At 44.0% G+C, this 9,280-nt stretch overlaps 2 protein-coding genes across 2 annotated transcripts; both read left to right on the top strand.

Moving 5' to 3' along the window:
* The first annotated feature begins 607 nt into the window (after positions 1-607).
* Positions 608-2,279, top strand: LOC120417984 (protein hold'em). Its single transcript, XM_039580228.2, has 2 exons — positions 608-1,559; positions 1,622-2,279. The coding sequence occupies exons 1-2, from the start codon at positions 668-670 to the stop codon at positions 2,143-2,145; spliced, it is 1,416 nt and encodes a 471-aa protein (XP_039436162.1). The 5' UTR covers positions 608-667; the 3' UTR covers positions 2,146-2,279.
* Positions 2,280-2,518: 239 nt separating this feature from the next.
* Positions 2,519-4,846, top strand: LOC120418005 (dynein intermediate chain 3, ciliary-like). The gene is made up of 5 exons (XM_039580248.2): positions 2,519-3,696; positions 3,756-4,169; positions 4,226-4,355; positions 4,417-4,500; positions 4,562-4,846. The coding sequence occupies exons 1-5, from the start codon at positions 2,623-2,625 to the stop codon at positions 4,630-4,632; spliced, it is 1,773 nt and encodes a 590-aa protein (XP_039436182.1). The 5' UTR covers positions 2,519-2,622; the 3' UTR covers positions 4,633-4,846.
* Positions 4,847-9,280: the final 4,434 nt, after the last annotated feature.

The raw sequence follows: 9,280 nt of genomic DNA, 5'->3' as shown, positions 1-9,280 counted from the left end.
TGCGTGATTTTGACAGTTCGGACGTTCACCAATCGAACGCCATCTTCGCTTAAAAACCTGGATATCAACAATAAAAAATTAGACAACGAAAAAAAATTGTTTTCGTGGTACGATTATTCGAAGTGAAATTTTTCCGAGGCCTTTGGAAAATCCAGTCTGGACTGTACTCTAAAACCTGCTGTCCCTATTCAAACTGTAGTCCCGATTCGCCCCAGATGACGGAACATTTTTTTAGCTCAAGTCTCATTCAATATAAGCCCATTAGCAATTACACGTACGATAACAGCTTCTTCAAATTGATTACAATAGAATTCTGGAATAAATACTAACAGATTTTTGTTTCTGAGCTAAGGGCACAAGAAAAACATTTTAAAACATAGTGATGATTGGTGAATTGGATCGAAAAATATCTTGTAAAACTGCCAAATGATTTTCAAAATTAAATAAATAACAACACAGGAAGCGGAAATGGTCCCCTTTGGTTCATCAAGGGATATAAACGACGATTTGACAGTTCATGCTCCGCGATCAACGCCAACTCCGATCACGTGATAGATCTCAACCTAACCTCACTTTAGAAAGCTTCAGATCTTGTTTTGAAGTTCAGACCAAGGTTCCGTGTTCCGTTACAAAAAGTTTAAATTTCTTTCGAAAACATTTTATCAAAATGTCCACGGATATTGTGGTGACGAAGCGAATCCACCAGCTCTGCCAGGACTCGCAGAACTTCATCCTGATCGGCGTGGTCATTGCCAAAAGTGACCCAAAGTATATGGAATCGACGACGATGACGACGTATGGTGGCCGCGACGATGGCACCCGCGGGGTCATAACCTTGACGCTCCGGGACAGCGAGCGGGACACCATCAACTGTACGGTTTGGGCGTCCCAAGTGGCCATCGATTCGTTCGACAGCTTGTTCCACATCGGCGACGTGGTCAACGTGAGCAAGGCCAAGGTTCTGTCATCGAGCAGCGATCGGTCGGAACAGTTCGCACCCCGGTCGACCTCGCCGTACAGTTTGAAGCTGAACGCGCTGCAGGATGGCGCAAATATCAAGCTCCACGAGGGATCGGGGTTGGAGCAGATGCGACGGTTGGTCACGGTTGCCCCGGTGGATGCAACGACTACGTACCAGCTGGCGGATATTGCCGCCGGAGGGCATAGCCACAATGGCCAGAGCGTCAACATTCTGGCGGTGGTTCGATGCGTTCGACCCAAGAAGCAGATTGTGGTCGCTAAAACTGGCAAGATCAAGAACCTGCGGGAGGTGATCGTGATGGACGCGACCCATAGCGGGATGTCGATGAAGTTTTGGAGTAACGAGTACGTCGAACGGATCGACAAGTGGACCCCGCTGACGACGGTTCTGCTGATGATGGACGTCAGGATTGAGTACAACGAATACTTCAAGTCCATCTGCCTCGGGATGAGCTCGAAAACCATCATCACCGAAGATCCAGCCTGCGAGCAGGCCGACAGGCTGCTGGTCAGCGTGATGAGAGTTCCGCTACAGGACTCGGATGTCGCGTTCAGCGCAACGACCAGTGCCATCAACAGTAAGTTACTTTTTGCAGACTCAAAGGTAAACCACCCTATTAACTCCTTCCCCTTCAACCAGCTTCCGTGATAACGACCGTGATGAGCGTGCAGCAGATTTGGGACCGGGCCGAAGGAGACCTGAAAAGCGACGAGGACCAGTTCACCGCGCTCTGTTACGCCGTCGTAACCAAGTTCGACCTTGACGGCTGCTCCCGACTTATTGGCCGCACCTGCCAAACGTGCAAGTCCTTCGTGCGGGTATCCGACGATCGTTGCTCGCGACCCGAGTGCGCGTACAATCCGGCCAACATCGTGTCCTACTTTGACATCCGTATCGACCTGACGGACCACACCGGGACGCTGGCCAACTGCCGGCTGATGAACCAGGTGGCCGAGCAGACGCTCGCTTGTAAGGTGGACAAGTTTTTGAACATGAGTGATGAGGAAAAGGGCAAGCTCAAGTGGCGCATTCTGCTGGAGCGTTGCGCCGTGAAGCTGGTCGTCAAGCGCAAGTCGCCGGTTCGGTTCCAGACGATGTACTCGGTGGCGGAGTGTGTCGTGGCGGGTGCGAAGGAGGTTGAAGGGAAGATTAAGGTTTATTAGAGGGGGGTTTGTGGACAATTGTGACATAAAATAACATGTTATATTCCTAATATATTCGAATCTTCATGAAATAATTGTAAATATTGTATCAATACTGAAAACAATAAACTGGTTAAAATGCCTAAGAACTTAAACTTCCTCCAGAATATCCAGTTTAGGAAAAAGAAGAGGACTTTATTTTCAAGCCCTAACTAAAACAACTCGCAGTCAACCTGTTGATCACTGCGCGTACCCCGCAAACAAACAACAGTAAAAACCACGCAAAACCTACCAACCACGTGCTCGAGGACACGCGCACATGGTCGCAAACAACAACAGCGCCTCGCTGGCTTGGCATGTGTCCTACACACGAATCAATCAAGTCGCGGTTACTACGCTACCGCGCTCGAGGCTCGTTGAGCGGAAGTAAACAACCTTGACAGAAAAATTTCTTCAAATCCGGGAAAAATCGATCGCGGACGGACGGAATTTCGCGCGATGGACATCGAGTACGCGTACCAGAAGGAACGGCGCGAGTTTGGCCGCCAGTGTCTGTTTTCGGACAAGAACAAGGTCGAGTTCACGGAGGCCGCGAACCATGAGTTTTTCAAGGAGTACATCCTGCGGGATCCGGTCCATTTGGGGACGCAGTACAGCAGGCAGATGTCCTTGAGTGCCGTCAACACGGAGAGTGCGGAGTTTGAAAATCGAGGGATATTGCACTCGGAGGGAGGATGGCCAAAGGACGTGAACTATCTGGATCCGGAGCAGACGGTGCGGTATCGGCGGAAGATCGAGAAGGACGAGAACTATGTGACGCAGTTGACGGGGTTGACGAAGCCGATGGAGCACTGTATTTATCAAAACAATGCGGTCAACATTTATGAGAACTACTTTGAGGGGTTGGATCCGGCTCCGTTGATGGAGAAGAGTAGCTCTAGGACGTTGAACGTGTACCGTGATCCGGCGATCTACAAGCAACCTGTTACACATCTGTCCTGGTCACCGGATGGAGGATCGAAGATCGCGGTCTCGCATTGCAATATGAACTTCCGGGAGGCCTCGGGCAAAGCTGTTTGTTCTTACATTTGGGAAACGGAGAATCCGAACGCTCCTCTGCTGAGATTCACTCCGCACAGCTCGATGATCTGCTTGGAGTACAACCAGAAGGATCCGACCACGCTGGTCAGCGGTATGTACAACGGTCAGGTGGCCGCGTGGGACACTCGTAACGAGAAGGCGCCGGTAATGATCAGTGAGCGCGAACATTCCCATCGATCTCCGGTCAACTCGACGCTCTGGATCAACTCCAAGAGTGGCACGGAGTTCTTCTCGGGGTCATCAGACAGCCAGGTCATGTGGTGGGACACTCGCAAGCTGTCCCAGCCGATCGATACGCTACTGATGGATCCGATCAAGTCCGATGAGCAGGATCTATCTCGGTCGTACGGCGTCAGCTGTCTGGAGTATGAAACTTCGATTCCAACACGGTTCATGTGCGGAACCGAGCAAGGCATGCTGTTCTCGTGCAACCGAAAGGGCAAGTCTCCGCAGGAGAAGATTGTATTCAGGGTAGGATCGTAACTTTCAATTTTGAACAACCATGACTAACATTCCTCCCCTCATTCCAGCTGCAATGCCACACCGGTCCGATCTACTCGCTGACGCGCAATCCGGCCTTCGTGAAGAACTTCCTCACCATCGGCGACTGGATCGCGCGCATCTGGTCCGAGGACTGCCGCGAGAGTTCCATCATCTGGACGAAGCACCACTCGGTCATGCTGACCGATGGCGTTTGGAATCCGACGCGCTACTCCATCTTCTACGTGAGTCGCGTCGACGGCGTACTGGACGCGTGGGACCTGCTTCAGCAGCAGAGTGAACCCATCCTGAGCATCAAGGTGTGCGATGAGAGCCTCAAGTGCTTGCGTGCGCACGAGGCCGGATATTTGGTGGGGGCGGGAAGCACCAAGGGGGCGACCTTCCTGCTGGAGATGTCCGACAACATGACGTCCATCAAGAACGATAAGCCGCTGCTGACGGCGGTAGGGATGCTAAACAGGTTAAATGTTGCCAAAATTTCAACTAATATCTATTCTAGATGCTGGAGCGGGAGAATCGTCGCGAGAAGATACTGGAAGCGAAGTCGCGTGAAATGAAGCTTAAAGTTCGCACGTTGCACCGCCAGGAGGACACCATCGACGAGAGGCCGAAGCTGTTCCAGTGCAAGTGTAAGTTTACATGGAAACATCTCAAAAATTACATCACAATCATGTGAAAATCGTTTTACAGCGGCTTGCGACGCGGCGGAGCAAGAGTATCTGCAAACGCTGGAAAAGGAGCGGAAGGCACGCGCACCGGAAGAGTACGATCAAGGTAAGGATGAGACATAATATCATCGACGAAAACATGAATATTTTTTTTAAATAATTTACAGAATATGACCCCAGGAAAATTGCAAAGCAAATGGAGATGGAGGCTGCTTCAGACGAGGAAATGAATGAATAAAATGAAACTATCGAAGCACCTGCAAGCTAGTCTGATTCCTGACAATGTTATTTCTTAAAAGAAAATTTATGAACCAAGATTCAAATGACCAATCACAGTTTCTGAATGTGTAATGTATATTATATTTTATATTATAAAATTCACATGTATTACTAGCAAGCGATTAGAATCACAAATGAATTCATAATAAAAACATGATTTTTCAGCACACAAACACGTTTGCGTATTTTAAACTCTCTAAAGTATTTTAAAACGACGAAAACTATTAAAACATAATTTTCAACTTTAACCAGAGTCTGATGCACAAAAAGTTTTTTACACTCAAGTATATTTCCCGTATTGGCATAAATATCCCAAATGCAAAAACAGCAAGCTGAGAAAAACGCAAGGCAAGTACCTCACACATAAACTGCCGTTCTACGCATAATTGTCCCATGTCAGTTTTTGACGATTTTGACTTTATGCCATTTTTAAGTTTAGTCTGATGTGTACTTTAAGAAAAACACATAAAATCTGGTACTTTGTTCGGAAACTCATCAAAAACAACACCAAGTCAGTTTGTCCCATCGTTGAACTTCTATGCATAATTGTCCCACCAAGTATTTTCATACACGGAATCATTAGTTTTACTAAGCATTATGCCTTGTTTACCTGTTGTATAGCAAGAGGATCACAAATAAGGGTGATAAACTACTAACTGGGGCGATTAGGGACACATAGCGCGAATAGGAACCCACGGGACAATTATGCGTAGAAACACAGAAATCGTTCGAAAAATTTCAATCGCATTTTTCTCAGTTGCACTTTTTTGAACATGGGACAGTTATGCGTAGAACGGCAGTAAAGTACTGTTGGTTGCACACAATATTAAGAACCAAACTGCGTCAATAACTATAAAAGGCTCTAAAGTGATAAAAAGCATAAGGGGCATTTATGCGAACAGGGGCAGTATATATAGGATAGGTACAAATGTTTGGCCCTTTTGAAATGTTAGTATTAATTCCAAAAATTCAAAATTTTGTATTCGAAAAAAAATGAAAATTTCATGAATGTTTTATATTTCAACATTGAAAATCCCATCCCATTTTTCTTTTATCTGCTGTATCTCAGCAACCAGTGGTCCAATATTCAATGTGTTTCAGTCTAAATTGGGTCCTAAAATGAAGCTTAGATTGCTGATATTATTGTTTACAGCGATAAAGCTTATTTTTCTGAGTTCAATGACCCTTTGTACGAGCACAAAGAGTTTAAAATGGATTTTTAAATCAATTTTGAAAAATTAACCTCGCGGTCCTTCTTGACAGAAAAGCTCCTACTTGACAGCTCGTTCCAAGGGGACCATAGTTGATCCATCGAAAAAATGTTGTCTTGTCAAAAAAAAATTTTGCATTAAAATGAAAAAAAGTGATCAGAAATGGTTTTTAATCGTGTTTTTTACCGTTGTACATAAAAATTGACATAGGACTTTAGTATCCAATTGTAGGACATTTTCTGAACTGCTAAACACCGCGCCACGAGGCCCTACATTTTACATGAGGTCATAAAATTGAAAGTACATCATTTAATTTTTTACAAAAAACGCTATTTAAAAAAAACGTAACTCGTCGGCAAAATTTTGATCCATACTTCTGAATGTCTTAAAAGATGCGGGGTTTGGTCCCCTAAAACATGTACTAAAATAAATTTAAAAAAAAACGTTATTTGAAAAGTTATGTTCGAAAAACAGTCTTGGTTGATACAAAAAAGGGTCATTATTTACATAATTTGAAAGCTCCGACGGATAGCTGTCGGAACTTGTCGCTCAGTGCACGCACACAAACACTTCAGTGTTTCAAATGGTTCATTAAATTTATCATAGAAGGCAGCACTCAGTTGTATAGTGTCTTTACTAAATAAGCGTTAGCCAAAGCTTTCGTAGTGTGTGTTTGCAGAGCTTTTAGGAGGAAAGCAACAACCACTTTAAGTACTGCACCAAACCAGATGAAACCAAAAAAATACTTAAAGGACCTAAAGACGATACCAAAAACATCGACCCCCTGCAATGGAGGCCATCTTTTCGTAACCAAAGCTTCTGACGCGTACAAGAAGATAAAGAAGACAACAACAAAAACACGTCTGTCAAATTGTATCAACAAACCAAACCGCGTGCATTGATCCACTCGGAGCCAATCTGTCACTTAATCTGGATCGCCGCAAAAAGCTACTTATCAACACCTCACCGAGGAAATCGTTCCGGCAAACTTACTGCAGCTGGTGCTGGTGATCTGGACCACGACGGACATTCGGCGGTAGCTGCGACACTTGATTTTATAACAGATATTGTTTGATTACGCAAACTTGAAAACAAAATATGTTCAATGCCGCGCTGCCGCAAAGAATTTCACATTTTTACAAAAAAAAAATCTGGTTCTATCGCTTTGACGTTTCTTAATGTTAACAGAAGGCCGCCATCTACCACTACATCAGCAGCAGATTTCAGATAGGGGCTACTCACAAACACTAATGCGTGGGCTAGTTTTCAGACAGGGGCTACTCACTAATACTAATGCAAGATTATGGTGATGGGCGAGTAGAACATCCCTTTACTCTGACACCACCCCCCTGAAAAACATAGATCCGGACAAAATCGGTCGGGCCAGTTTCGAGAAAAGTGAGTGAAAAAAAATTCTACGTCCATTCACACGCTCAGCCATTTACTCAGAATTTAATGTCAGTATACGCAAAGGTATATATTGGAGGCTTATTTAAAAAGTTCAATTTTTGAGTGATTTTATAGCCTTGCCTCAGTGAGGTGAGGAAGGCAAAAATACAATTTTTTTATGATTTTTTGTAAAAAAAATCTTACTAAAAAATCACATTTTTTTCGTTTATCTTTTTTTCTGAATAGTCCTCATCAATTTTTACAAATTTGCCGAAGACACCAAATCAATAAAAAAATTCCTTGAAAGTTACAGGTTTTCGAATATTTACGTACCATTTTTGAATGAACAGCTGCCAAAATTGTATGGAGATTTGTTTAGGTTAACCAATGACACAAAATGGCTTCTTCGGTGATAGGGAAGGCCCCCACAAAAAAAATCAAACCATCCACATTAACGACCCCCGGGTCTTTTGTGGTCTCTATTGCAAGTTTCTGTTCGAATCCTAGGAGAGCGCTCAAACCTCTTTTTACTCCAAGGAACCTACCACCCCAGTGTTTGAACTGACGACCTTTGGATTGCGAGTCCAACCGCCGCCAGCGATTCCACCGGAGTAGGCTTGGTTTGGTGTGTTGTTTGTACTTATGTCACGGAGACGACTCCTACACCTGGAATGACTTAACGGCCTAACAACCAAGGCGGGACCGACATTTTACTTCCTCATCCGATGGAAGGTTGCAGCAGATGGGAATCGAACCCAGAATTATCCGCTTACAAAGCGGACAGCGTAACCATTCGACCACGCACTGCTACAAGGCCCCCACAAAGTTTGAGCCAAATAAAAAATATATACATGAGCCAAATAAAAAATATATACACTGAGCAAAACTCACACTGCGTATCGAAATGTTTCACACATGATCTGACCCTGCTGTACAAGGCACTCGAATATCAATCGCAAAACAATGGTAAAACACTTGAATTTTATATATCGTTGAAAAATAACAGTACGTCCAAGCAAAAACAGGTTCTCGCTTGCTAATCGTACACGCTAGCACTGCGCCGACCGGCCAATTGAAAACGGGAGAGTTTTTTTTTTTGTTACTACTTCTAGTCTGCGATCGAAGGCTTGATAAAATTCGCGCAAAAATCAATTAGTGAAACACATTAAACTCAAGTGGAACATCCCGTTGACTTTCAATAGTGCCTGTTTTGGGTAGATCATAAGATCAATTTCAAGTGTTTTCCTTATCACATTGGGGCAAATTCATGATCAAATCAGTTGAAAAGCTTGAACCACCAGAATGAAAATAACGGGTCAAAAATTACCAAAAAGTCAATCGTTCAAACAATTGAATTTGATAGTGGATTGGAAATTAAATCCGAGTTTTGATTTTTTGCAATTTTTTTCAGCCAATAATTTATTCAGCAGATTGGTGACCTATACTACACCTATTCGCCTAAATGTCCTTTATTCCTTTTTTCGCTTTTGATCGCTCTTCATTTCCAAAAAAAAACAAAAACTAAAAACATGCAGTATTTTGTTCCACAAAACATTGCCTTGTGCTTTTCTCAGCTTGCTGTTTTTGCATATGGGACGTTTATGCAAACATATAGGCAGAATACTAGAACACTGTTAATCGAAAAATAAACGCTATTGGCACGCCTTTTATCCCTGACCTTCGTGTTGTCACATAATAAACCAGCGTGATCTCCAAAATGTGGTCGTGCCGAACGAACGATTCATTCAGACTTGCGCGTGCCTCCATCGATAGATAGTTCATTTTTCACTATCACGCGGGCGACGATGATTAAACCTTCTTCCTGTAGTGCAAATCTTCACGCCAAACTTACAGACCACAGACTATCACACATTATTTTTAACAACCAAACTGTTACAGGAATGATTGAACTTCAGTGTTTTATTAACATTTTTCATCCATTAGTCTATGTCTCGATCGATTTAACAATTTGGCGCGAAAGTGCCAGCCACTTTCGTGCTTCCGACG

This window comes from Culex pipiens, chromosome 2, assembly GCF_016801865.2.
Source record: "Culex pipiens pallens isolate TS chromosome 2, TS_CPP_V2, whole genome shotgun sequence".
NCBI classification, from domain to species: domain Eukaryota; kingdom Metazoa; phylum Arthropoda; class Insecta; order Diptera; family Culicidae; genus Culex; species Culex pipiens.
Note: the sequence above shows the minus strand (reverse complement) of the source record. Positions and strands in the feature narration are given on the sequence as shown.

Coding starts and splice junctions, on each gene's coding strand:
- LOC120417984 (XM_039580228.2), top strand. CDS start 668: ATGTCCACGGATATTGTGGTGACGAAGCGAATCCACCAGCTCTGCCAG. Junction 1,560..1,621: donor AACGACCAGTGCCATCAACA/GTAAGTTACTTT, acceptor CCCTTCAACCAG/CTTCCGTGATAACGACCGTG.
- LOC120418005 (XM_039580248.2), top strand. CDS start 2,623: ATGGACATCGAGTACGCGTACCAGAAGGAACGGCGCGAGTTTGGCCGC. Junction 4,356..4,416: donor GAAGCTGTTCCAGTGCAAGT/GTAAGTTTACAT, acceptor ATCGTTTTACAG/CGGCTTGCGACGCGGCGGAG. Junction 4,501..4,561: donor ACCGGAAGAGTACGATCAAG/GTAAGGATGAGA, acceptor AATAATTTACAG/AATATGACCCCAGGAAAATT.